The sequence below is a fragment of the Acartia tonsa genome, chromosome 1, assembly GCF_053477335.1.
Source record: "Acartia tonsa isolate MP-2025a chromosome 1, ASM5347733v1, whole genome shotgun sequence".
Taxonomy (NCBI): Eukaryota; Metazoa; Arthropoda; class Copepoda; order Calanoida; family Acartiidae; genus Acartia; species Acartia tonsa.
Genome location: NC_137260.1, coordinates 30,542,368 through 30,569,846, shown reverse-complemented (window position 1 = coordinate 30,569,846; position 27,479 = coordinate 30,542,368). Strand labels below are relative to the sequence as shown.

The 27,479-nt window shown below is 31.4% G+C and overlaps 1 protein-coding gene across 22 annotated transcripts in view; it reads right to left on the bottom strand.

Annotated features, from left to right (window-relative positions):
* LOC145329180 (uncharacterized) overlaps nt 1–27,479 on the bottom strand; it is a 201,103-nt gene that overhangs the window by 117,816 nt on the left and 55,808 nt on the right. For 18 of the 22 annotated variants that reach the window (XR_013882831.1, XR_013882833.1, XR_013882818.1 and 15 more), the window contains one exon: nt 15,328–15,403. The exons of the other annotated variants lie outside the window; for them this stretch is intronic. Coding sequence is in view for 13 of the 18 variants with exons in the window: in XM_080173217.1 (XP_080029343.1) it covers nt 15,328–15,403 (76 nt within the window). In the remaining 5 variants the exon portion in view is untranslated. The remainder of the gene's footprint in view (nt 1–15,327; nt 15,404–27,479) is intronic. 22 annotated transcript variants of the gene reach the window in all.

Genomic DNA, 27,479 nt, shown 5'->3' with positions numbered 1-27,479 from the left:
ACACAGAAAAACATCCTGTTACTTTATTATAAGGATTATGCCCCAAATTGATGGGAATATTGACAAGAAGTTTAAGCTTTCTATCTTTTATAGGAGTTGAGTAAATCACATTCCCCATAGCGCTACGGACGGACAGACAAGGTGAATTATAGAGTAGCTTTACAAATGTTATTAAAACAAGGATCACAACATCCATAAGTAGCGAAGCTCAAAAATAATGGAAAAATATTCGGAAAAAAATGAACTATGGAGCAGTTTCATAAAAAAGAACTAAAAAAAATCACATAACCTTGTAAGATTTATAACGTAAAAATCTATGAATAGATCTGGCACATCAACCAATAAGAAAACATAATGAAACTTTGAGGGGATATGTAAATTGTTAACTTATTAAATCCCTAAAAATGTGAGAGGATAGGTTGTTTCACAAAAAAGTTTCCTTTTGGGATGTAGTTTTCCTATTTTAAAATAAATTTGGTTTTCGCCTCCAGGTTAATTCAGTTATAAAAAAAAACAAAACAAAAGTAATCCAGCTTTTTTGCACTATCATATTCTTTCCCAAAATTGAGTAAGATCTTTTCAAGAAAACAAAACTTAACAGTACAATAATTTCATAAGGATTAATTTTGTCACATTTAACTTGAATTGAGTGTAAAAAGTAAATTTTTCTTGTCTTCATTCAAATAATCTTGGGCACAACGTTTGTGTACAAGGCTTGTGCAGAAATCTGACTATGAATATATGATGTTTAACTTAAAGGGGGGGGGGGGCATATTGATATCTAAACTTAAACAGTGAGCAAAATAGTCTAAATAATGAGCTAGATTCTTCAAACTTGGTATATAAGCCTAGTCCTATAGGTACTACATCTAAATAACAACATCAAAATCCAAATATTTTTATTTTTAGGTTAGGTTGGGTAAGAAAAAAAATGAGCGAAAATTGGGTTTTTAGGCCTTTATGGTGTATTTTGATGTAGAAACTTACCTTCCATTGGTTTTTCTTAGATTTTTTCCCTTGAATACTTTATGTCTATACACAAGGACATTATTTAAGATGATTCAGCAAGTGGGGGACCGACCCCAGTGGGCTAGGTGGGTGGCTTGCAGGAGTTAAGTGCATTTTTTCTAAAGTTTGTAGGTCATATAACTAAAATATTTTTTTTTTAAATTTTAGTCCAAAACTCTCTGAATCATCTTAAATAATGTCCTTATGAATAGACATACAGTATTCAAGTAAAAGTAAAATTTTAAATAAAATTACACTAAAACAGGCCAAAAAGGCCTTAAAATCCCATTTCCGCAGGGTTTTCTTACCTAACATTAAAATATTTTTTTTTTTACATTTAGATGTAGTACCTATAGGATTAGGCTTATGTACCAAGTTTCAAGAATCTAGCTCAATATTTAGACCATTTTGCTCACTGTTTAAGTTTAGATGTCATTACGCCCCCCCCCCCTTTTATTTGTCTACCTTTTAACAAAGGCTTGATTTGTTTGTTACTTTTGTGTTAATTCTTGAAGAAAGTTTTTTTGTACTTGATAATTGAAGAAAGCTTGCAAAATTCGCTACTCTTAATTGCTGAAAGACTGCCACAAGTAGGCCAAATACCCAAATTTGAAGTTTACAGCTTCAATAACTTGTTTTATATTTGGGGATTCTTACAGCAGTAAGAGCAGTATATTTCCTGCAGACTTCCTTTAATAACTGACCTGTTGACAATATGTTATTGTTCTTTATTTATTTGTTGGTTTCTGAGGAAGGCTTGAGGATGAATTTTATAATCTTTGGTATCTAGTGAGAATAATGTTACTATGGACTTCTCTAATGAGACAAGCAGTTCCCTTTCTTCCAGAAAATTGAGCAAGATTTCCAGGTAAGCATTTATTTGACTAGTTAAGGCATCTATATTGGTTCAAGACGCATATATAGAAATGTCGTCTGCATATTGCACAATTTCAATTCCTTTGGGAGGGAGAGGAATTTTGGACAGGCAAAAGCTGAAAAGTAGAAGGGATAATACAGCTCCTTGGGGGACTCCAGTTCAGACATATCTGGAGGATGACTTCTTATTCCTAAATCTTCCTCTGAGATAAAAATTAAGCCAACTCTTGATATGGCCTGGTAGGACTGTTTCATTAAGACCATTGATGAGCTTATCATGGTTAACCATATCAAATGCTTTGGATAAGTCTAGCTGTTCCAAAACTTTTCTGTCAAGAGGATGGTTAAGATTGAAGCCAGCTGTGACAGCTTTGTTAAAATCATGAAGAGCAGTAACAGTTGAATAAGGGGGAGGTCATTTTCTAGTAAATTCCGTAAAGGTGTGTGTTATAAGGCCTAAAAATAGCAGTAGAACGATAAGGTGCTCTATATATTTGTATTCCCTATTGAATATAACAATAGGGAAAATTTTTTTTTTTTGATTACCGTACCTGGAAATTCTTTAAAAAATACGAAATTTCTATCAAACGCTTTGATTTGCTCAAAGAGACATAAATTAGCCCTAAAAATGAACCTAACCTTAATTTTCTCAGAAACCATTTGATCAATAGAGTTGATTTCTTGAACTTAAGCTTTTATGAGTATGAAGATCTCATGGTTTCGAAGTCAACCCCCTATCCCCACCCCCTAGGCCTCCGGGGCTCAAAAAAACCCTGGAAATGAACCTAACCCTAATTTTCTCAGAAACCATTTGATCAATTAAAATGATTTCTTAAACTTAATTTTTAAGCCTATTAACTTACTTTTAGTTTTTAAGTTACCCTCCTGCTGCCAACCCTAGCCCTCCGGGGCTCAAATTAACCCTAAAAATTAACCTAACCTTAATTTTCTCAGAAACCATTTGATCAATAGAGATGATTTCTTAAACTTAAGCTTTTATGGTTATAAACTGACTTATAGTTTAGAATTCATCCCCCTGCCACCAAACCCTAGCCCTCCGGGGCTCAAAAAACCCCTGAAAATGTACCTAACCTTAATTTTCTCAGAAACCATTTGATCAATAGAGTTAATTTTTAAACTTTAATTTTTATGCTTATTAACTTACTTATAGTTTCAAAGTTACCCTTTTATGGCCAACCCCTAGCCCTCTGGTGCTCAAATTAACCCTTAAAATGAACCTAACCTTAATTTTCTCAGAATCCATTTGATCAATTAAGATGATTTCTTAAACTTAAGCTATTATGCTTGTAAAGTAACGTTAAGTTTAGAAGTCACCCTACTGCCACCAACACCTAGCCCTCCGGGGCTCAAATTAACCAAAAAAATGAACCTAACCTTAATTTTCTCAGAAACCATTTGATCAATAGAGGTGATTTCTTAAACTTAGGCTTTTATGGTTATAAACTAACTTCTAGTTTTGAATTCAATTCCCTGCTACAAACCCAAAAAAAACCTATAAATTAACCTAACTTTAATTTTCTCAGAAACCATTTGATCAATAGATGATTTCATAAACTTAAGATTTTATGCTTATAAACTAACTTAAACTTTATAAGCCACCCCCTGCCGCCAACCCCTAGCCATCCAGGGTTCAAAATAAACCCTAAAAATAAACCTAACCTTAATTTTCTCAGAAACCATTTGATCATTAGAGATGATTTCTTAAACTTAAACTTTTATGCTTATAAAATAACTTTTAGTTTAAGAGTCAGCCACCTGCCGCCAATATCTATCCCTCCAGGATCAAAAAACCCTAAAAATTAACCTAACCTAAAATTTTTTAGAAACCATTTGATCAATAGAAACGATATCTTAAACTGTTTTTAACCTATTTTTAAAACGCATATAAAAAATATACTATGACACCAGTAAAATCAGACTGCAGAGCCTAAATTTGAATTAAGTCCCCAATAAACTTTTTTGGGGGGATTTAAATATTAATTTTTACTGTTGCCGTGGTCATTTTGACCCAAGCAAAAGGTCTTTTTTTTATTTGGGTAAAATTCGTAGCATTTAGAGTGTTTTGCTTCATAAATATTGTATTCTGGTATAGAGTAAAATTAGGCCTTATGATTTTACTATAAAAATTCACTAAAAAGTTAAATCTTTACAATATATCAATGAATTAACATTGACATGTTTGTGTTCGTTCACCTATTTTAAACACATAAAAATTGGCTGTAAAGGGTTAAATATGATGACAAGATGACATGATGTCAACAAATGTTTATGCAATACAACAAAATTATTTTTGACACATATACAAATATGATATAAAATAAGATTATTCAAACTTATTCTTTTAAAATATTTTTAAAAAGTATGTATCTCTATTGATCAAATGGTTTCTGAGAAAATTAAGGTTAGGATAATTTTTAGGGTTAATTTGAGCCCCAGAGGGCTAGGGGTTGGCGGCAGTAGGGTGACTTCTAAACTTAACGTTACTTTTAAGTTTAAACTAGAAGTTAGTTTATAAGCATAAAAGCTTAAGTTTAAGAAATCATCTCTATTGATCAAATGGATTCTGAGAAAATTAAGGTTAGGTTCATTTTAAGGGTTAATTTGAGCCCCAGAGGGCTAGGGGTTGGTAACAGGAGGGTAACTTTGAAACTATAAGTAAGTTTTTAAGCTTAAAAACTTAAGTTTAAGAAATCATCTCTATTGATGAAATGGTTTCTGAGATAATTAGGGTTAGGTTCATTTCCAGGTTTTTTTTAGCCCCGGAGGGCTAGGGGGTGGGGGTAGAGGGTTGACTTCGAAACCATGAGAAGTTCATACTCATAAAAGCTTAAGTTCAAGAAATCAACTCTATTGATCAAATGGTTTCTGAGAAAATTAAGGTTAGGTTCATTTTTAGGGATAATTTATGTCACTTTGAGCAAATCAAAGCATTTGATAGAAATTTCGTATTTTTTAAAGAATTTCCAGGTACGGTAATCAAAAAAACAATTTTTTTTTCCCTAATGCACCTTAGCATTCTACTACTATTTTAAGGCCTTAAAACACACACCTTTACAGAATGTACTAGAAAATGACCTCCCCCTTTTTCTCGTATTCATTCGAATCCGGTGGATAGGAACCGGTTCTCATCCATACGAAAATCTATGTCTAGCATCGTATTATATCCAGCTTTCTACGAATATAGAAATGTACAATCTTAAGATTAAAACTAGTTATATTAGCCCGTGCCTTCAGCAACTTGGGGCTAAAAAAACTAGTTTTAATCTTATAATAGTACATTCTATATCTGCGGAAAGCGGTTTATAATACGATGAAAGAAATAACTATTCCTAAATCCATGGGTATTATCCTCTTAGAAATTTTTTTTTCAATATTGAAAATTTGAGTACCCCCCCCCCCCCCCCCCGACAGCGAACTATGAACTCTGGCCGCAGCGCTCGGCTGCCTAGCCTGCCTAGCCGCAGCGCTCGGCCCCCTTGCCTGCCTAGCCGCAGCGCTCGGCCCCCTTGCCTGCCTAGCCGCAGCGCTCGGCTCCCTAGCCTAAAACCTAACCTAACCTAAAATAGTTGTTCGTCGGTAGTCGGGGGGGGGGGGGGGGGGGTACAAAATTGAAAAAAGTTGAAAAAAAAATTTCTAAGAGGATAACGCCAATCCATGTTGAAAAGAGGGTACTTCTAGGTGTTCATCAAGGGTTGGGAGGAGGAGTCTTTCTAAAATCTTAATAGCAGGGCTTAGTAGAGAAACAGGATGGTAGGATGTGTCTTCACTTTGGTCTTTTCCAGGTTTAGGCAGAGGAACAATAAGTGATTTTTTCCAGAATGCTGGAATCTGGATAGCACAGACAAGTTAAAAATTTTGGTAAGGAATTTTATACCAAAAGGTCCCAAGAGTTTAAGATGAAGATAAGACATTTTATCTGGACCTAGTTCTTTGGAGGCCTTCCTGTTTTTAATGGCCTCTTTGGTAGCTTTATCTGTGTGAAGTTCTGGAGTCTCCAGGTTATTTTTAATGATGTTATCAGTTACAATTCTGCTAAATCTGAAACTTTTGTGGTGTACAACTGCTGAATATTGTTTGTTAAAGTTGTTAGCAATTTTAGCAGGACAGGATATGTATTTACCTTTGAATTTGATGGGTTGATTGCCAGTAACACTATTTTAATCATTTCACCATTTGATGAGTTTGAAAAGTTTTGATGAATTAGGGGCAATTTCTTAATGGTTTTTTCCATTTTTATTTTTTGTGTTTAAAAATAAGGAAGCTAATTTCGCTATTTAACCTTGGAATTTCTTCAGATGTAGGATTTGATGTTCTGAGTGTATCTACTAAGTTTCATTTTTCTGGCTGCTTCAGTTGGAATTCCAGGGTAAACCTCTTTTATTCTACCTGAGGGGATACAGAATTTTGAAACTTTGTGATAATTTTTCTGAATCTAATTTTGTATGCATATACATTTGTTGGTTCAGGACATTTGGAAAATTGTTCTTCAGTTAATTTTGTGTCATCATTCCATTTAGCTTTATTGAAATTTGTGAACGTTTTTTCTTTTCACTGAATGATTTTTCTGTCCTAGCTGAAACAGTTATGATTACAGGTAAATGGTCAGATCCGAAAGTTGTTTCTGTGACCCAGTCACATACAGGTAGTAAGGAAAAACTGGCCAAGCTAACATCTGGTGATGTGGTCTGACCATTTGTGGGGACTCGGGTTGCTTTTTCTGTATTGAGAACTCCAAAATCAGAGTTGCCAATTTCTTCAGCAAATGCAGCTCCTCTGGGGTCTTGTATAGAGGAATTCCATAAGGTGTTGTGTGCATTAAGATCTCCAACAACTATTGAATCAGGTGTAGGTAAGAGTAACCAGCTGCACAACTTCCGTTAATTTGATAATTTTGATTGCTTGGTATTCAGCATTTTCGTCATTTATGTTACGAAGGATTTGAAAACTGATGTTCTTGTGAATGAGGAAAGCTATTCCTCCATCAGTATCTTTGAGTCTGTCTTTTCTTATTAAAATAAAATTTCCAAGGTCATTTAGTTGAATTTTTTCACTTAATTTTGTTTCTTGAAAGGCAGCAATTTTTATTTCCTTCTTTTTCATCCTGTTTAAAATTTTGGCAATTTTATTTCTTAATCCATTGCAGTTAAATTAAAGAATCTTAAAATCAATAAATTCAGGTTCTGGTTGGCTGATAGGTTGTTGTTGTAGACATGGTGGGCATTTCCAGTGTTATTGTAGTCATGGTGGTTCTTTAGTCCACTGCAGTTATCATTTATGACATGACACCAAGCCTTGCATTTTGTACAAAAAACTTATTTGGTTTTCCAATTGACAATTTTCTTACAGACCAGACAGTTAAGATTGATTGGACCAGGGTTAGGTTCTATTCCAGCCATTAAAGCAGAGTCTTGGTTTGGCTAGCAGGGCGGTAAGGTGAGAAAAAACTTCATAAGGTGAGAATATGAAGGCTTGGTGACATCTCCTGATACGTTGAGAGAATGTGGAGTGGACGAAGAACTTTGCAATCTTGTGGCACAGTCTAGCCCCCCCTTTAATGAAATTGTAACCCTATTTTTTTGTGTGTGCTCTTTATATACATGTATGATGGTGTTGGTGTCGGACAATTAAATCAAAGAACATTTTCCGACATTCAGCAGAAGATATTCATGTAAAAATTCCACCAATTCTATATTTTAAATGAATTTTTTTAAGGCAAATTATCATATATTTTGAGTTCTCAATACATACTTTTTTTGCCTCAAATGACTTGTAAGACAGCTAGGATGCTGGGTAAGTTGTCTATAGACGCAAAATTTTATGCTGAAGATAAAACCCTAAACAATCCCTATGCTAAAATAAATTTTATTATGTGATATTTTGGCTTAAACTGTTTTTAACCTATTTTTGAAAGGTATATGAAAAATATACTCTGACACCTTAGAATCATACTGCAAAGCCAAAAATGAGAACAATTGCCCACATCGATTTTTATTAGGATTTTAAAGTTTATTTTTTACTATGGATTAAATAAATTTTACTGAGTCGCTATGTTTCTTTTCTTTGTGGGTAAAATACTCAGCTTTTAGAGTGTCTTGCTTCATAAATATTGTATGCAGGGCGACCACTCCAAAACCAAAAAAATATAGTATTTTTATAGTATATTTTTTTTATTCATATAGTATATATAGTATATTTTTTTTTACTCATATAGTATGATATAGTATCGTACTTTGAATTATTTAGTAATACATAGTATATACATCATCAATAATAACTCAAAGCAAAGTTGTTATCAAAGCAATTTAACATATAAGGGGGTGGGGGGAAGAGTTTTGCCACTTTCGCTTACTCTGTGATTATTAGGCTAGGTATTAATGTGAGACTATAGGTTATATGGGATAAAAGTTTACTTTTGGGTAGTATTTCAAGTATATTTAATCATTTTTGGATAGGCCTCCAGGTTCAGGTGCTGCAGGCTAGCTGGAAGGTGGTTTCTAGACAAGTAAAAAAAATTCAAATTTCTGTTTGAAGAATTAGAGATCAACTTACTAAACAGAATATGCATCTTTTTGGATGTTATTAACATATCTGAAGAAAAAATTTAAATAGGCCTCCAAGTTCTGGTCTTGAAGGCCTCCAGGTCCACTCTGGACAGGTTATAAATAAATTTTTTATTTGAAGAGTAAGAGGTCAACTTTTAAAGCAGAATATGCATCTTTTTGGATGTTATTAACATTAATGAAGAACAATTAAAATCGACATTCAAGTTCTGGTCCTGCAGGCCTCCAGGTCCACTCTGGACAGGTAAAATTCAAATCTCTTGTTTCAAGAGTTAGAGGTCAACTTTTTAAACAAATTATGCATCCTTTTGGGTAATTTTTTTACATATTTGAAGAAAAAATGACATTTAGCCTACAGGTTCATGTGCTGCAGACCCTCAGGTGGACTCTGTACAGGTAAAAATCAAACTTCTTATTTGAGCAGTTAATAGTTTATTTGTTAAAAAAAATGAGCATATATTTGGATGTTATTTATATATTTGAAGGAAAAAAATTGGCCTCCAACAGAGGCGTCCAAGCTTATTTTTTTTTTTTTTTGGGGGGGGGGGGGTAATTTAATAATGTAAATAAGTACCTAACTAATAATAAAGTACTAAAAACAATTTCAATCCTATACATGAAAACAAAATACCTAATCAACCCACATGCGTTGCTAACTGATGAACCAATATGATTCTCCTTTAAAGTGTAGCTACAAATATGTCCTAATAAGGTTTATTTAACTAGTTTTGAAGAGGGTATTTGATATTTTGATAATTATTAAAATGTTTGATTGATCTATTTTATGGAAGGTAGACAATCAATTTTGATTTAAACATTTTTTTCTTAATAATTGGGAAAATGTTACTTCTTTGAAAAGACATTGATAGGACACACCCAGTGAATTGTTTAATTAAAGGGCCATTGCAAACTATAACACGTGTTTGTATCATGATTAAGAACTGTTTTTATCTGGTGGAACTATTTAGTCTTTTGATTTTTGGCAGTGGTAAAAAATTTTTAAAGTGGAAGTAAAAAAGTGCGCGAAGCGCGCCAGAACTTTTTAGGGATTATTCATTTTGGGTAATTTTTATATGTGGGGGAATAAAATGGAAAAAATTTTGGGGGTGCCAGCACCCCCAAATTCGTTTGGGGGGTGGGGGGTAATCACCACTTTATTCCCCCACCTTGGACGTTCTTGCCCTCCAGGTAGACTCTGGACAGGTATAAAATCAAATTTTTTTATTTAAGAAGTTAAATGTAAGTTTATCAAACAACATAGGCTTAGTTTTAGATGTTATTTATGTATTTAAAGAAAAAATGACAATTGAGCTCCAGGTTAAGGTGCTGCAGGCCTCCAGGTGGACTCTGGTAAGGTAAAAATCAAAATTTCTTATAAACATCTTTTTAGATGTTATTTACAATTTTACATATCTGAAGAAAAAATACAATTGCTCTCCAGGTTCAGGTGCTGCAGGCCTCCATGTGGACTCTGTCCAGAGAAGACTTGGAGACCTACAGGACCTAAACTTGATGGCCGATTTTAATTTGTCCTTCAGATATTTTAATATCATCTAAATAGATGCATATTCAAATAAGAAATTTTAATCTTTTACCTGTAGAGCTTTATGTATTTTTGTCATATCACAATTAACTTTTGATAGGTTATTGAAGGTTAGGTTAGGTAAGATAAAGGTTAATGATTGCCCCGCAGGGGCTAGAAATAGGAGAAAACCTACAGTGAAAATATAAGACAAAACGCACCTTATGAGGCGTTGTCACAAAACTGACAATATTCGTTTTTGTTATATAAATGTAATATCATATAGTATATATAGTAAATTTTGGTCAAAAAAAGGTAATATATAGTATATATAGTAAATTTTTGTCATATAGTATGATATAGTATCCACATTCATCCTATATAGTATAAATAGTATATATAGTATGCAGTGGTCGCCCTGTGTATGCTAGTAAACAGTAAAGTTAGGTCTTTTGATTTTATCCATCAAAACTAATTAAAAATTAATTCTTTACAATATATCAATGAATTAACATAAAAATGTTTCATGTCTATTATACATAAAACACATAAAAATCAGCTGTAAAGGGCTAAATCTTTAAAAACGTAAATAAATGTTTATACAATACAAAATAACATTATTCAAAATTATTTTTAAAAATATTTTTAAAAAGTATTTATCTTTAATGTGTATAGTTTTCATTCTTTTCATTTTAATTAAATAAAAGTTATTCTATTATATTGGAAATAAGTCACTTTGTGAAAACACTATATTTAAAATTTAAAGATTTCTAGCTTTGTCATTGGTTAATGCTAAATCCTCATAGTTTTTATGTTAATTCAAAGATATATCCTACATCTTTCACTTTTAATGAATAATTATAAATATAAAATCAAAAGAGCTATTTTTTTACTATCATTACCTTTTTAGTGGTGAAGCTACTCTATAATTCAAAATGTCCGTCTGTCTGTCCGTCCATCTGTAATAAATGAATTATGGGAAATGTGATTTTCTCAGCTCCTGTAAAAGATAGAGAGCTGAAATTTTTTGACAACATTACCATCATTAAGGAGCACAATTAACTATAAAACATCAATGGCGGTCGGACTGCTTTTTAGCAGGTTTTAGGCTATTTTTTATATTTTTCCAATTTTCCCCATATCTTTGGTGTTTATGGTCCAATTTTCGAAATTTTTTCAGTTATAGATATCAAAATTAAATTTCCTGTCGTTTGAAGAAAACAACAATGACGGTCAGACTGCCTTTTTGCAGGTTATTGGCTATTTTTATATTTTTCACATTTTCCCCCATATCTTTGGTGTTTATGGTCCAATTTTCAAAAAATTTTCAGTTAATGATATTAAAATTAAATTTCTGGCGTTTTAAGAAAAGAAACAATGGCGGCCAAACTGCCTTTAAGCAGGTTTTGGCTATTTTTATATGTTTGACATATTTCCCCATATCTTTGGTATCTTTAGTCCAATTTTAAAACTTTTTTGCATTAACAGTTTTAAAATATTTTATCCCATTGTTATGTGCATCTAATATGTAATTTGCCTTAACCATCTTCATCATACAAAATAAAACAAGGTTTCGTGTTTATTTTCTCCAATAAATCTATTCTTGATTTTAATGAATACACTTTAAATCTACTTCTACGTATTCCCACCTACAATTTTTTGTGCTTCGCTACTTATGGATGTTGTCATCCTTGTTTTCATCATGATTCAGCAAAATTTACTTCATCCATAATAAAAAAATAAACTTTAAAATTCTAATAAAAATCGATGTGGGCTATTATTCTCATTTTAGCTTTGCAGTTTGATTGATATACCTTTCAAAAATAGGTTAAAACAGTTTAAGTAAAATTCACTTAAAATAATTCCTAATAGGCGGAATTTTGACATTTTAAAGGGCGAATATAGGTTCAATATGATATGAGCTTATATGAAAGGTGCATTTACATACTTTTAAAATAACTATGCTAAATTTAAAAATTCAAAAAAATTCTTAAGTAGATTTTACAATTTTTGCATTTACTTCAACATATGATAAATCAGATAGTCAACAAAATCGTTTTTTTAAAATCATTATAAGACATTTTTCACTATTTTTAATTTTAATTAATTTGATTGTTATATTGGCATGTAACTTATATGATAATTTAAATGTTTATTTGTTTTAATTATATATTATTTTATTAATTTTTTAATTTCCGTCAAAATATTTTACGCAAGAGTGCCTCAAATATAGCGTCAAGGGTAAATAATACGTTTTAAAATTTATTTTCTCTATGAGTATCTGTGATTAATCCCTTATGAAATATTTTCCCTAATTACAATACGTAACTCGAACACAAACACACAAACATGATGCAACTTTTAGCAAAAAAAATAATATTTAATTTTGAAATATTTTTTTAAATTAGTGGTTCAGCCCTTACTTTTTCAATGTACTTTTACAAAATTATTTTATGATAAATTTATTTGATCAAAAGTAAAAGTTGTAGCATCCAATGTCTGTCAAATCATCAAGAAAAAACATATTTTTTGTTCCTATACCTTTTTATATCATAAATTGTGAGAAACTGCTTTTTTCATATATAAGGTGAAAAAAGTAACACCAAAGAAAATTTTTTTGCCTTAAGTATGTTCTAAACTTATAGATAAACACATTTCATAAAAAGATTTGTTTCTAAATAAGTCATAAAGGCATGGAGTTAATTTTGCAAATTAACATTGCAGATTTTTGCAAATAACTTGCAAATATGATTTCTGCGGATTTTCTAATTTACATAGGCGATTTCTATGTATATTCCTCTTTCCAAAAATACCTTACTTGTCAAGATTGGATAAAAAAATCTTTGTGGTCGAGATTCCATAACTGTGTTCTTTTTATAGTTTTAGGGGGTCTTTTGCTCCACAAGCCCCTAGAAGTAAAGTCCCAAAATAAAATGTGCAATGGTCACTTAGATCAGTTATTTTTAAAAAGTTTTCTTTTAAAAAAATCAGGCTGACCTCTTTAAAAATAAGCTCAGAACTTCTATTCTTAGTTTTGGGGGTCTCTTGCTCAACAAGCCCCTAGATGGAAAGTTACAAAATGAAAAAAAAGTTTTCTTAAATAATCAGGTTAATATTTTTAAAAATAAGCTCATAACTCCTTTTTTTAGTTTCTGGGAGTCTTTTGCTCCACAAGCCGCTAGAAGGAAAGTCCCTAAATTAAATGTGTAATGGTCACTTAGATCAGTTATTTTTAAAAAGTTTTCCTAAGAAAAATCAGGTTGATATCTTTAAAAATAAGCTCAGAACTCCTATTTTTATTTTTGTGGGGTCTTTTGCTCCACAAGCCCCTAGAAGGAAAGTTACAAAATGAAATGTGTAATGGTAACTTAGTTCAGTTATTTTTTAAAAGTTTTTCTTTAAAAAAATTAGGTTGATATCTTAAGAAATAAGCTCAGAACTCCTATTTTTAGTTTTGGGGGGTCTTTTGCTCCACAAGCCCCTAAAAGGAAAGTCCCAAAATGAAATGTGTAATGGTTACTTAGTTCAGTTAATTTTAAAAAGTTTTCTTTAAAAAATCAAGTTGATATCTTTAAAAAAAGCTCAGAACTCCTATTCTTAGTTTTGGGGGGTCTGTTGCTCCACAAGTCCCTAGAAGGAAAGTCCAAAAATGAAATGTGTAATGGTTACTAAGTTCGGTTAATTATAAAAGTTTTCATTAAAAAAATCAGGTTGATATCTCTAAAAATAAGCTCAGAACTCATATTTTTAGTGTTTTGGGGGGTCTTTTGCTCCACCAACCCCTAGAAGGAAAGTACCGAAATTCAATTTTTAAACTTTTCCGTGTACATCCAGTCATATAAGAGATTTTACAAAAAGAATTAGATTGATAACTATAAAAACAAGCCCACACGTCCCTCCCAAAATTTGATACTGAATTTCATTTCCTATAAGTGTACAAACTTCCCCCCCCCCCCCCCCCTTAAGAACTACATATGTCCTAACAATTAATGTTCTTGGTGATCTCTATAATTCACTTCCGAGAATCGAACCAGATTTTAAAAGATTTTATATATAATGATGATAATCTTTGCCTTCAAAAAGGGGGAGTTGAAAGAACTCAAGACGCTAATTTTAACCTACCAATAGAGAATCCGAATCCGCTATTGAAATACGGATTCGGATTCCAAAATTGACCAAAAATTGGGCAGATTCCGGAGCCCGGATTCGGAGTGCCAACCCTACTCTAAACGTATATATTTTCATTTTTTCTTGTCAAGAATCAACCTGGAGGCCAGCAGTACCTAAGCTTGGAGCGCGATTTCATCTTTTTCTTAAATAAGTTTTGTTCTAACTTAAATAGTAAAAATTTTCAATTTTTACCTGAACCTGGAACCTGATTTCATAATTTTCTTCAAATTAGTTCATACAATCCATAAAGTAGCCACTTTTGTTAAATAAGTTTTGTTCTAACTTGAAAATTTGTTTTACCTGTCCAGAATCCACCTGGAGGCCTGCAGTACCTGAGCTGGAGGCCAAATCCAAATTTTAAAAACAAATTGGAAAACTACATCCCAAAAGTAAACTTTTTGTGTAATAATCTTTCCTCTCACTCCAAAGACAAAGCCTATAATCACTGTTTAGTGTTTACGCAAAAGTTTCAGAACTTCCCCTCCCCTCCCCCCCCTTGACGAATCTTAATGAAATTTGGTGAAAATATGTAGAATATTAACATATCTAATCCTTGAAAATTTCAGCCTTCTATATTTTATAGGAGCCGAGAAAATCATATTTCCCCAATTCGTGACTGACGGACCTACGGACATTGAGAATTAAAGAGTAGCTTCGCTACTAAAAAATAAATAGTACCAGTTTTGTCATATAGTACCAAATTTTTCCTATATAGAAAATATAGTACCCGTGGTCGCCCTGCATTTATCTTAAAAGTGTATTTCCTCCAAAGCAATCAAACATTAAAGTCTTTAACTCTGCGCACCCTTTTTAATATCTTTGTTATGATTGTATCTATCCGAATTCTAAAACTATGCAGCTAGACCTTTATTTTTTAATATTTCCTCCCAAAAGAAAAAAGTTTAAAGACATCGGTTTTTTTTTATCGATAATTTCGGTAATAAGTTGTATTTAAACCGTGCCTTTTGTCATATTAGAATACAAATGGTTAAAGTTGATGTCTTAAACATTGTCGCCAATAAAGAAAAAAATATTTATACAAAAATGTTCTACAATTCTTATCATATTCAACTTTCAAAAAATGGTACTAAATACAAGAAATAGAACCAGGAATAAAGACGAAAACTGTAATGATACTCGTATATTTGATCAACTAAAACTCATTCTTACTTCAATATGCTTTGTGTTTTCATCTGCAACTGCGATAACTCTGGCAATTCCAGGATTTTTTGGGTCATAACCAAACCTGAACAGAAAATGAAATTTCTTAACGCTTTGTTGACGTTTAAAGATTTAATATCATCTACCTTTATAATGGGTGGGACATCCCAAAAAAATGAAAAATAACCCCCCCACAAAAAAAAATTCCACTCTCCCCAAAAATATTTTTCCTTTTTCTTTTAAAATCTAAAATAAGAAATTGGGTTATCAAATTCGACCCCCCCCCCCCCCTCCTTAATTGCCCCTAGAGGACTCTAGGGGCGTAGCCGCTAGTTTAAATATACAGGGCGACCACTCCAAAACAAAAAAAAATATAGTATTTTTATAGTATATTTTTTTATCCATATAGTATATACAGTATATTTTTTTCACTCATATAGTATGATATAGTATCGGACTTAATATTATTTAGTAATACATAGAATATACATCATCAATAATAACTCAAAACAAAGCTGTTATCAAAGCAATTTCACATATATTACTCTGTGACTATTAGGTTAGGCATTAATGTGAGACTATAGGTTATATTGGATAAAAGGTTACTTTTGGGTAGTACTTCACGTATATTTAATCATTTTTTGGACAGGTCTTCAGGTTCAGGTGCTGCAGGCTAGCTGGAAGGTGGTTTCTGGACGAGAAAAATAATTTAAATTTCTGTTTGAAGAGTTAGAGATTAACTTATTAAACAAAATATGCACCTGTTTGGATGTTATTAACAAATCTGAAGAAAAATTTAAAATAGGCCTTCAAGTTCTGGTCTTGCAGGTTCCAGGTCCACTCTGGACAGGTTATACATATTTTTTTTGTTTGAAGAGTTAAAGGTAAGCCTATTAAACAGAATATGCATCTTTTTGGATGCTATTATCATATCTGAATAAAAAATTAAAATCGACCTCAAAGTTCTGGTCCTGCAGGCCTCCAGGTCCACTATGGACAGGTAAAATTCAAATTTCTAGTTCGAAGAGTTATAGGTCAACTTATAAAACAAAGTATGCATCTTTTGGGAATTTTTTACTTATTTGAAGAAAAATGACATTTAGCCTCCAGGTTCAGGTGCTGCAGACCCACAGGTGGACTCTGAACAGGTAAAAATCAAACTTCTTATTTGAACAGTTAATGGTATATTTGTTAAACAAAATGATCTTATATTTGGATATTATTTATATATTTGAAGGGAAAAATAAAATTGGCCTCCAATTTTAGGTGCTGCAGGCCTCCAGGTGATCTCTGGACAGGTATAAAATCTAAATTTTAAATTTAAGGAGTTAGAGATTATTTTATTACACAACATTAACAACTTTTTAGATGATATTTATTTAGAAAAAATGACAATTGACCTCCAGATTAAGGTGCTGCAGGCCTTCAGGTTGATTCTGGACAGGTAAAAATCAAAATTTCTTATTTATAGAGTTAGAGGTTAGTTTATAAAACATCATAAGCATCTTTTTAGACGTTATTTACATATCTGAAGAAAAATACAATTGCCCTCCAGGTTCAGGTGCTGCAGACTTCCATGTAAACTCTGTCCAGAGAAGACCTGGAGGCCTACAGGACCTAAACTTGAAGGCCGATTTAATTTTTTTTCAAATATGTTAATAACATCCAAATAGATGCATATTCTGTTTTAAAAGTTGACCTCTAACTCTTCAATTAAGAAATTTGAATCTTTTATCTGTCCTAAGTGAGCCTGAACTTGGAACCCGATACAGGGGCGCCCAAGCTTATTTGGGGGGAGGGGGGGTAATCACCACTTTACCCCCTCCCCCCCTGGACGTACTCGGCCCCATATATTAATATTATCCAAATAAATGCATATTCTGTTATATAAATTGATCTCTAACTCTTCATATAAGAAATCTGATTGTTTACCTGTCCAGAGTGGAACTGGAGGCCTGCAGGAACTGAACTTGGAGGTCGATTTATATATTTTCTTCAGATATGTTTATAAGATCCAAAAAGATACATATTCTATTTTATAAGTTGAACTCTAACTCCTAAAATAAGATATTTGATTTTTTACCTGTCCAGGGTGGACCTGGAGGCCTGCAGGACCAATTTAAATTTTTTTCTTCAGATATGTTAATAACATCCTAAATGAGGCATATTTTGTTCACCTAATAAATTGATCTCTAAATCATCAAACAAAAATTTTACATTCTTTTTTACCTGTCCAGCCTGCAGCACCTGAACCTAGAGACCTTTCCCAAAAATGATTAAATATAAGTGAACTATAGTCTCACGTTAACACCTAGCCTAATAATCACGGAGTAAGCGAAAGTGGCAAAACTTCCCCTATAAAATCATGTTTAAATCGTAATCACAAACAATAATATATTTTAAGGGATTTTCTTCATCTCTTTCTTACTGTAGAGCTTTATTTATTTTAGTCCTATCACAGTATCTTTTGATAGGTTAGGTAAGATAAAGGTTAATGATTGCCCCGCAGGGCTAGAGCCCCCCGCAGGGGCTAGAAATAGGAGAAAACCTACTGTAAAAATAAGACAAAACGTTCTTTAAGAGGCGTTGTCACAAAACTGACAATATTTGTTTCTTGATATATAAATGTAATATTATATAGTATACTAGCGGCTATGCCCCTAGAGGCCTCTAGGGGGCACTTGAGGAGAAGAGGGTCAAATTTAATAACCCAATTTCTTATTTTAAATTTTAAAAGAAAAAGTAAAAGAAAAATTTTGAGGGGGGGCGAAAATTTCTTTTTTTGGGGGGGGATGCCTCCCCCCTCATTTTTAATTTTGTTTAAACAATAAAATAAAAATTTTTGAGGGGGAGGATTTTTCATTTTTTGGGGGGGTTGGGGGTGTCCCACCCCCCAAAAAAATAGTTATAAACCTTCCCGGGACCTATGAGAAGCTACCCTGTTAAGGAGAACCCGATCGGTTCAGCGGTTAGTAAGATCTTTCGGTAGACACACAGATACACAGACACACAGACATCCTGTTACTTTAGTATAAGGATATAGTAATTTTTGGTCATATAGTATGATATAGTATCCAAATTCATCCTATATAGTATAAATAGTATATAAAGTATGCAGTGGTCGCCCTGAATATAATGTGTTTGAGATTGTTTATTATGTCAATCCGTGTAAAAATATTCCTATGGTGAGGTATACTATTGTAGTTAAAGCTTTTATAATCATTACAAGAAGTCCAATTCAAAAGTGTGTCTTGGCAAGCAAACGGGCTTTTAAATAGCTAAGCTCATGATGTACTATATCATATAACAAGCGGCTATGCCCCTAGAGGCCTCTAGGGGCATTTGAGGAGGGAAGAGTCGAATTTGATGACCCAATTTCTTATTTCAGATTTTAAAAGAAAAAGTAAAAAAAAATTTTATTTGTGGGGGCGAAATTTTTCTTTTTCTTTTTTAGTGTCTACCTCGACATATGACCAACAAAATCGTTTTTTTTTAACCATTATAAGACCTTTTTTTCACTATTTTTCTTAAGTCTAATTGATTGTTATATTGGCATTCATCTTATGTGATAATTTAAATGTTTATTTTTTTAAATTATATACTATTTTATTCAATATTTAATTTCCGTCAAAATACTTTACATAAGAGTGTGTCAAGGGTAAATATTACGTTTTAAAATTTATTTTCTCTATGAGGATCTCTGATTAATCCCTTATAAATATTCACCCTTTAACACACACACACACAGAGAAATGGAATACAAAACTTTCTCCAGATAAAATATAAGAAAAAAAAAAACAATGTTCACCTATTATTTTTGTCCCCTTAAAATTAATTATAACAATTACCATATATTTTTCATACTTACATGAAATAAAATTTCATCTATAAAGTTTTTTTTTTTAAATAAAATTCATATACTTTTTATATTGCTGGGGAATATTTTGTTAAGGAAGAAAACATACAAGATCCATTGGAAACTATTGGTAACTGGTTTCCACTTTACTACAACGATCAATGAACGAAAGCTTTTAAATTCAATTTTCCAACAAAGCCTTGTGTGATGCTAGGATGTTTGGTGGTCTTACAAAACCACACTTTTTACGTAAAATTATTTTGAGTAATCCAGGTTTTCAGCTTTAAACATAGTTATACAATTAAATATGTCTATATCTTTAAAGGGCGAATATAGTTTCAATATGATATGAGCTTATATGAAAGGTGCCATTACATACTTTTAAAATATCTATGTTAAATTTAAAAAATCAAAAAAATCCTTAAGTAGATTTTGCAATTTTTGCTTTTACTTCAACATATGATAAATGAGAAAGTCAACAAAATCGTTTATTTTACCCCTTTACAAGACTTTTTTTGACTAGTTTTCTTAAGTTTAATTGATTATTACATTGGCATGCATCTTAATTGATAATTAAAGTGTTTATTTTTTTTATATTATATACTATTTTATTGATTTTTTAAAAAGCATAAAATAATTTGCGTCAATTTGCATCCCGAGTAATTACTAGGGTAAATAATACGTTTTAAAGTTTTTTTTTCTGTATAAAGATCAATGATTAATTCTTGATGATATAATTACCCTAGTACGCATTTTTCAACACACACACACAAACGCACCGATCGCCAGATTTTCTCCAGAAAAAAATATAAGAAAAAAAACACTATTCACCTATTATTTTTGTCCTCTTTAAATTAATTATAACAATTACCATATAATTTTCATACTTACATGAAATAAAATTTCTCCTGTAAAGGTTTTTTTTAAAAAATAAAATTCATATACTTTACACTTTGTTGGGGAATATTGTCAAGGAAGAAACAATCCACAATACAAAAAAAATAGATTGATAACTGGTTTCCACTTTTATTACGACTATCATTTAACGAAAGCTTTTTAATTCAACCTTAAACCGAAGCCTTGTGTGATGCTAGGGTGTTTGGAGTTCTTAGGGAACCACACTTATTACATAATTTTATCCTGAGAATGTTCAGGTTTTAAGCTATAACAGACTTATACATTTGGATATGTCAATATCTTAAAGTTACTTATAATCTATGGAATTGTACGGTTTTTTTGAGCCCATATTATATTCAACCTATATTCGCCCTTTAAGTTATTTATAATCAATGAAATGGCACCTTTTCTTTAAGCTAATATCATAATCAACCTTTATTTGCCCTTTAAGGAGAACCTGATCGGTTCAGCGGTTAGCGAGATCCTTAGGTACAAACATACACACAAACATCCTGTTACTTTAGTGTAAATATTATCTCTGATTTATAAATATGTTTGATTATTGGATGAGAATTAGAATTTAACCAGTTAGGAGATTAAAAGCTTTTGAAAAAATTCACATGTGTAATTAATACCTTTGTGAGGTGCTCTTATGACCGCCCGCAACCCCCCCTCCCCCTACAGGGACATCAAAGCCGTGAGGTTACTAACAGAGCTGAATTCTTTAAGGTGAATGATTTCCCAAAGCATGATATATGTGTAAAATATAATACTGGAAAATTCCAGCTTAGAGAATTTAATAATGCTATCTTTGTCTCATAGCCCCCTAAAAACAGCGGATGTGCCACTTTTTGAAACCCAAAGTAAAATATGCATGCTCTCAGCCCATAAAAGAGTTACAGCTCTTAAATTCAGCACAGCAGTTGCTTTTGTGGAGAACAATATGGAACTGGGAAGAAACGGCGGCGGAACCGCTCCCACCAAAATCTACTGTTTCCCATTGAATTTTTTTTTGCCTTTTTCCCCAAATTTAACAGTTCTCAATCATCTGAGTCAAACTTTTTTTTCTCAAAATTTTCCTTATATTTTCTAGTAAAACTTGTAATATTACAAACATGTAAATATTTTTTAAAAAGTGTAAAATCTTACAAGTGTCAAGTGAAAATGTAAAAGATATTTTTATAAAAAAAAAAGTTTATCACAGATGATTAAATATTTTAAATTATGGCGATAAAAGGCAAAAAAAAAATTTGCCGGGAAACTGCAGTTTTTTCACCTTAAATATTAGGTTCCCAGATAACAAAGTATTCACTTATTTTATCATTTAAATCATAAAATAATACTTGTTTTATCTTAATTTACTTCATGGAAAATCTGTAGTTCTTATCTGTAAAAGAAGTTGTATCAACTTTTTTTTTTATAGCTAGCCGGTTCTTTTAGTAAGTAGTAGATGTAAAATTTTTCATAGAATTCAAATATGCAATCGGTTTTTTTGTAGACCTCTTATTTTTTAAGTAATTTAAGTTTTTTAAAAAAATAATTAAGTCGGTTTTAAGGTACTAAAACGCAACAAAATAAAAGAAGAAAATGGTCAGTAAGAACAAAAATAGTAAGATCTTTAATTTGACACCTTACTTTTAAAATTCTGTTGAGTAATTATTGAAAAAATCTATTTTTTTAACCTCGGTATAATAAAAACTTTAGACCTAAATATTTTCTCAAACAGACATAAAAAACATGGGTTCATATATACCATTAGAATCAGAAAAATATTACGAATCCATTGTAAGCAAAATTGAAAAAAATTAAAAAATTAAAAAATTACAGAAATGGCCAATTATTTTTTTTGTTCAGACAACACTATTCTCTTCCCTTTTTTACCCCCTCTTTACCCCCTCTTTACCCCCTTCCCATTTTTATACTCAATTGAAGAATTAAGACGTTGCCTGTACAACATAATATGATATTTTCATATAATTCCTTTTATTGTAGTTTATATACTATATTGTAAACTTTTTTTTTCAATTTTGCTTACAATGGATTCGTAATATTTTTCTGATTCTAATGGTATATATGAACCCATATTTTTTTATTTGTGAAATAATAAAATTAAGTTCAAAGTTTTTATTCTCGTGGGTTTTAAAAAATCGATTTTTTCAATAATTACCTGACAGAATTGAAAAAGTAAGGTGTCAAATTAAAGATCTTACTATTTTTGTTCATAATGACCATTTTCTTTTTTTTTTTTGTTGCATTTTAGTACCTTAAAATCGACTTAATTTTTTTTTTTTTTAACTTAAATTACTTAAAAAATAAGAGGTCTACAAAAAAACCGATTGCATATCTGAATTCTATGAAAAATTTTACATCTACTACTTACTAAAAGAACCGGCTAGCTATAAAAAAAATAGTTGATACACCTTCTTTACTTTAAATTCTTGTTCATTTTTTAAGCATGGATCTTCATTTTAAAAGCGTGGATCTTCATTTTTAAGCATGTATCTTCATTTTTTAAGCATGGATCTTTACTATTTAGCATGTATTTTCATTTTTTTAAGCATGGATCATAATTTTTAATGTGTAGATCATAATTTTTTAAGCAAGGATCTTCATTTTGTAAGCATCAATCTTCATTTTTTAGCGTCAATCTTTATTTTATTAGCATGTATTTTCATTTTTTAAGCGTGGATCTTATTTTTGAAGCGTCAATTTTCAATTTGTAAGTGTCAATCTTCATTTTTTAGCGTGTATCTTTATTTTCAGGAATCAATCTTCATTCTTTAGCGTCAATCTTCATTTTAAAAGCGTGTATCTTCATTTTTTAAGCGTTAATCTTCATTTTTTAAGCATGTATCTTCATTTTTTAAGCATGTATCTTCATTTTTTTAACACCAATCTTCATTTTAAAAGCGTTTATCTTCATTTTTAAAGCATTGACCTTCATTTTTTTTAGAGTGGTTCATCATTTCTTAAGCATCAAACTTAGTTTTAAAAGCATGGATCTTCATTTTTAAAGCGCCAATCTTAATTTTTTAGTGTGTATCTTCATTTGTTAAGCATCAATCTTTATTTTAGGTGTGTATCTTCAATTTTTAAGCATGGATCTTCATTTTTTTAGCATGGATCATCATTTTTTAAGAAAGAATCTTCATTTTAAAAGTGTAAATCTTCATTTTTTAGTGCAGATCTTCATTTTTTAAGCACCAATCTTTATTTTTAAAGAGTCAATCTTCATTATTTAAGCAGCAATCTTCATTTTTTAATGTGTATCTTCATTTTTTAAGCATGTATCTTCATTTTTCAAGCACATATCTTCATTTTTTAAGCATCAATCTTCATTTTTTAGCATGGTTCTTTATTTTTTAAGCTTTAATCTTCATTTTAAAGCCAGGATCTTGATTTTTAAAGCATGGACTTTTGTTTTTTAAGCAGGTTTATTCATTTGAAGGCATGGATCTTCATTTTTTAAGCTTGTTTCTTCATTTTTAAAGCATGTATCTTTATTTTTTAAGTGTGTATCTTCATTTTTTAGCGTGGATCTTCATTTTTTAAGTGTGGATCTATATTTTTTAGAAGTGTATCTTCATTTTAAAAGTATGCATCTTCATTTTCTAAGCGTGAATTTTCTAAAGATATTAAAAAAATTCCTGACACAAATTAAGATTTGAAAGTCAATTTTACTGATTACAATTACAGATTTACCATGAAGCATGGATCTTCGTATTTTAAGAATGTATATTCATTTTAAAAGAATGGATCTTCATTTTCTAAGCGTGGCTTTTCTAAATGTATTAAAAAAATTCTCAACACAAATTAAGATTTGAAAGTCAATTTTACTGATTTCAATAACAGATTTGCCACGAAGTAAAATTAATACAAGGTGTATCAGAAAAAACTGCGTTTTCTGGTTTTGGGAAACAACTAATACAAGTATGAAAAAAATAATCATATGACCATATTCTCTATAAAAATATACATAACATTTACTTCAGGTGTTTTTTGATATCTCTAAAAATGCAACTGTACTGATAGGTATATGTAGAGTAAAAATGACTGATGTTAAAAAATTAGGTTGATAATTATAAAAACAAGCCCACACGGCCAGGGCAAAATTTGATACTGAATTTTCATTTCCTATAATTATACAAACTCCCCCCCCACCTTAAAAATTTAACTAAATTAAAGCATATCTTAGAATAAGTCATTGTTTTAAAGCAATTTATGAGCCTGAAATCTAAAGAATTCTTCATTGTTTTAAGTAAAATTGTTTAAAATTTTTTAAAGCATATGAATTTTGTCAGTGTTTTGAGATTTCTTGATAAATATTAGCTTACTGCCTCATTTGCCATATTTATTAGGAAATTGTAAGGTTTTAGCCTAAATATTAGTCAAATTGCTTAAGAAATCATTTTTTACAAGAATGTGTTAATTTCTAAATTGTTTAACATATTATGTTTATAGTTCAACAATGGTTAGAACTACTAAAATTGGAAGATTGTTTTATTTCGTATGAAGACGGCAGTTAAGGTAAATTATCTACTAGATGCGCATACCTATGGGAAACATAGTAAATCATATAAAAATAGCCAAAAACCTGCTAAAAGGCAGTCTGACCGCCATTGTTTCTTTTCTTAAATTGCCAGGAAATTTAATTCTAATATCCAGTGTGGCCACAACCAAAAAAAAACTGATACTGAACAAAAAACATGAAATACTGAAAATACTGAATCCTAAAATAAGAAAAAATACTGAAATACTTAACAAAAAAATACAATGAAATACTGAATATTTTTTAAATAGGATTCCTTATTTCAAAATTTTAAATCTATCATAGCTTTATAACTAGGGGTATATTTTAAAGATCTTTTAGTTTTGCCTCTTAAGATTTTCTTGTGCCAAGAGGGGGGGGGGGGAAGTTTTGCCACTTTCGCGTAAACAGTGTGCTGTGGACTAGGTATTGATTTTAGATTATAGGTTATTTAAGATAAAAGTTTACTTTTGGGTATTAGTTCACGTATATTTAATCATTTTTTGAATAGGTCTCCAGGTTCAGGTGCTGCAGGCTGGAAGGTCGTTTCTGGACAGGTAAAAAAATTAAAAAAATTTTGTATGAAGAGTTAGAGAGCAACTTATAAAACAAAATATGCTTCTTTTTGAATGTTATTAACATATCCGCAGAAAAAATTAAATTCGGCCTCCAGGTTCAGGTGCTGCAGGCCTCCAGGTCCACTCTGGACAGGTAAAAATCAAAAACATTTATTTGAAGAGTTAGAGGTACACTTATTGAACCAAATATGCATCTTTTTGGATGTTATTACCATATTTGAGGAAAAAATGACAATCGGCCACCAGGTTCAGGTGCTGCAGGCCTCCAGGTACACTCTGGACAGGTAAAAATTAAAAACATTTATTTGAAGAGTTAGAGGTACACTTATTTAACCAAATATGCATCTTTTTGGATGGTATTACCATATTGGAGGAAATAATGACAATCGGCCTCCAGGTTCAGGTGCTGCAGGCCTCCAGGTACACTCTGGACAGGTAAAAATTAAAATTTCTTATTTGAAGAGTTTGATGTACACTTATTTAACCAAATATGCATCTTTATGGATGTTATTACCATATTTGAAGAAAAAATGACTACCGGCCTCCAGGTTCAGGTGCTGCAGGCCTCCAGGTACACTCTGGACAGGAAGAAATTAAAATTTCTTATTTGAAGAGTTAGAGGTACACTTATAAAACAAAATATGCATCTTTTTGGATGTTATTACCATATTTTAAGGTAAATTGACAATCGGCCTCCAGGTTCAGGTGCTGCAGGCCTCCAGGTTCAGGTGCTGCAGGCCTCCAGGTACACTCTGGACAGGTAAAAATTAAAATTTCTTATTTAAAGAGTTAGAGATACACTTATTAAACCAAATATGCAACTTTTTGGATGTTATTACCATATTTGAAGGTAAATTGACAATCGGCCTCCAGGTTCAGGTGCTGCAGGCCTCCAGGTACACTCTAGACAGGCAGTTATAATATTTTTTGATACTTTTTAATTTGGACACCTTACCTGGATCCTGGTGACCACTGGTGACTGCTTGTGGCCGCTGGCAAGGTAAATTCCAATAAAGGTAATATTTGATATTAGAGGAAAGGTTTCTAAATAGAATATTATTAAAATATAATATGACAAAAAGGGGGGGGGGGCGAAAGTGACACTTTTTGAAACTTTTTGCTTTATAGGGGTATAATATGGAACTGTGAAGAAACGGCGGCGCAACCGCCGTATTTTTTTTTGCCTTTTCTCGGCGGTTTTCGGCGGTTGCGACGCCGTTTCTTCACAGATCCATATTGTACCCCTATAAAGCAACTGCCATACAAAATGTCAGACCTGTAACTCTTTTTTTAGTTGAGTTCCTTTGTTGACTTTTAGTTTTGGTTTCAAAAAGTGTCACTTTCCCCCCCCCCCCCTTTATTAAGTAAGTCTTCTATTTTTGTTCCAGGCAGGCTCTAGGTAGCCTCCAGTATTAAGATAAATAAATCTAGTCTGTTAAATAAGCAGTATTTTGTTATATAATGTATTTGTATGATTTGACAAGTTATTTTTATATTCTAAATACAAAGTATTAAGATACAAAAATCTAGTCTTCTAGTTAAGCAGTATTTTATTAAATAATGTATTTCTTTTTGATAATGTAAGTTGTACATATTTTAAAAAAGATAATTTGATCTGTAAAATATTTTTTTCGGAGTTCTAAAATGAAGAAAAATTTATTGTTCACTGGAAATAAGTAAATGACGAAAGTTATGTGAATATTATTTAGGATAACATTGCAAATTTTATGCTCTAATTTTTTATATAAAGTTTCTTTTCTATTTCTACATAGTATACCTTCCTTTTAAATAAAAGATTACACATTTGATTTACCTGTCCAGCAGGCTCATGGAGGCCGCCTACAGCCTGTCTGGAGCCTCAAATGCTATATTATACTAAATTAATATAATTTAGCCATTTTCTTTTTAGAAACCATTACTATAAATTCAAAAATAACCATTTAGGATTTTTTAACTGGCTACCAACAACCAGCAGTCAACAGGATCCAGATAAGGTGTCCAAATCAAAAAGTATTAAAAAATATTTTAACTGCCTGTCCAGAGTTGACCTGGAGGCCTCCAGTACCTGAACCTGGAGGCTGATTGTCAATTTATCTTCAAATATGATAATAACATCCAAAAACACGCATATTTGGATTAATAAGTGTACCTCTAACTCTTCAAATAAGAAATTTTAATTTTTACCTGTCCAGAGTGTACCTGGAGGCATGCAGCACCTGAAACTAGAGTCCAATTTGAATTTTTTCTGTAAATATGATAATAACATCCAAAAAGATGCATATTTGGTTTTAGAAGTGTACCT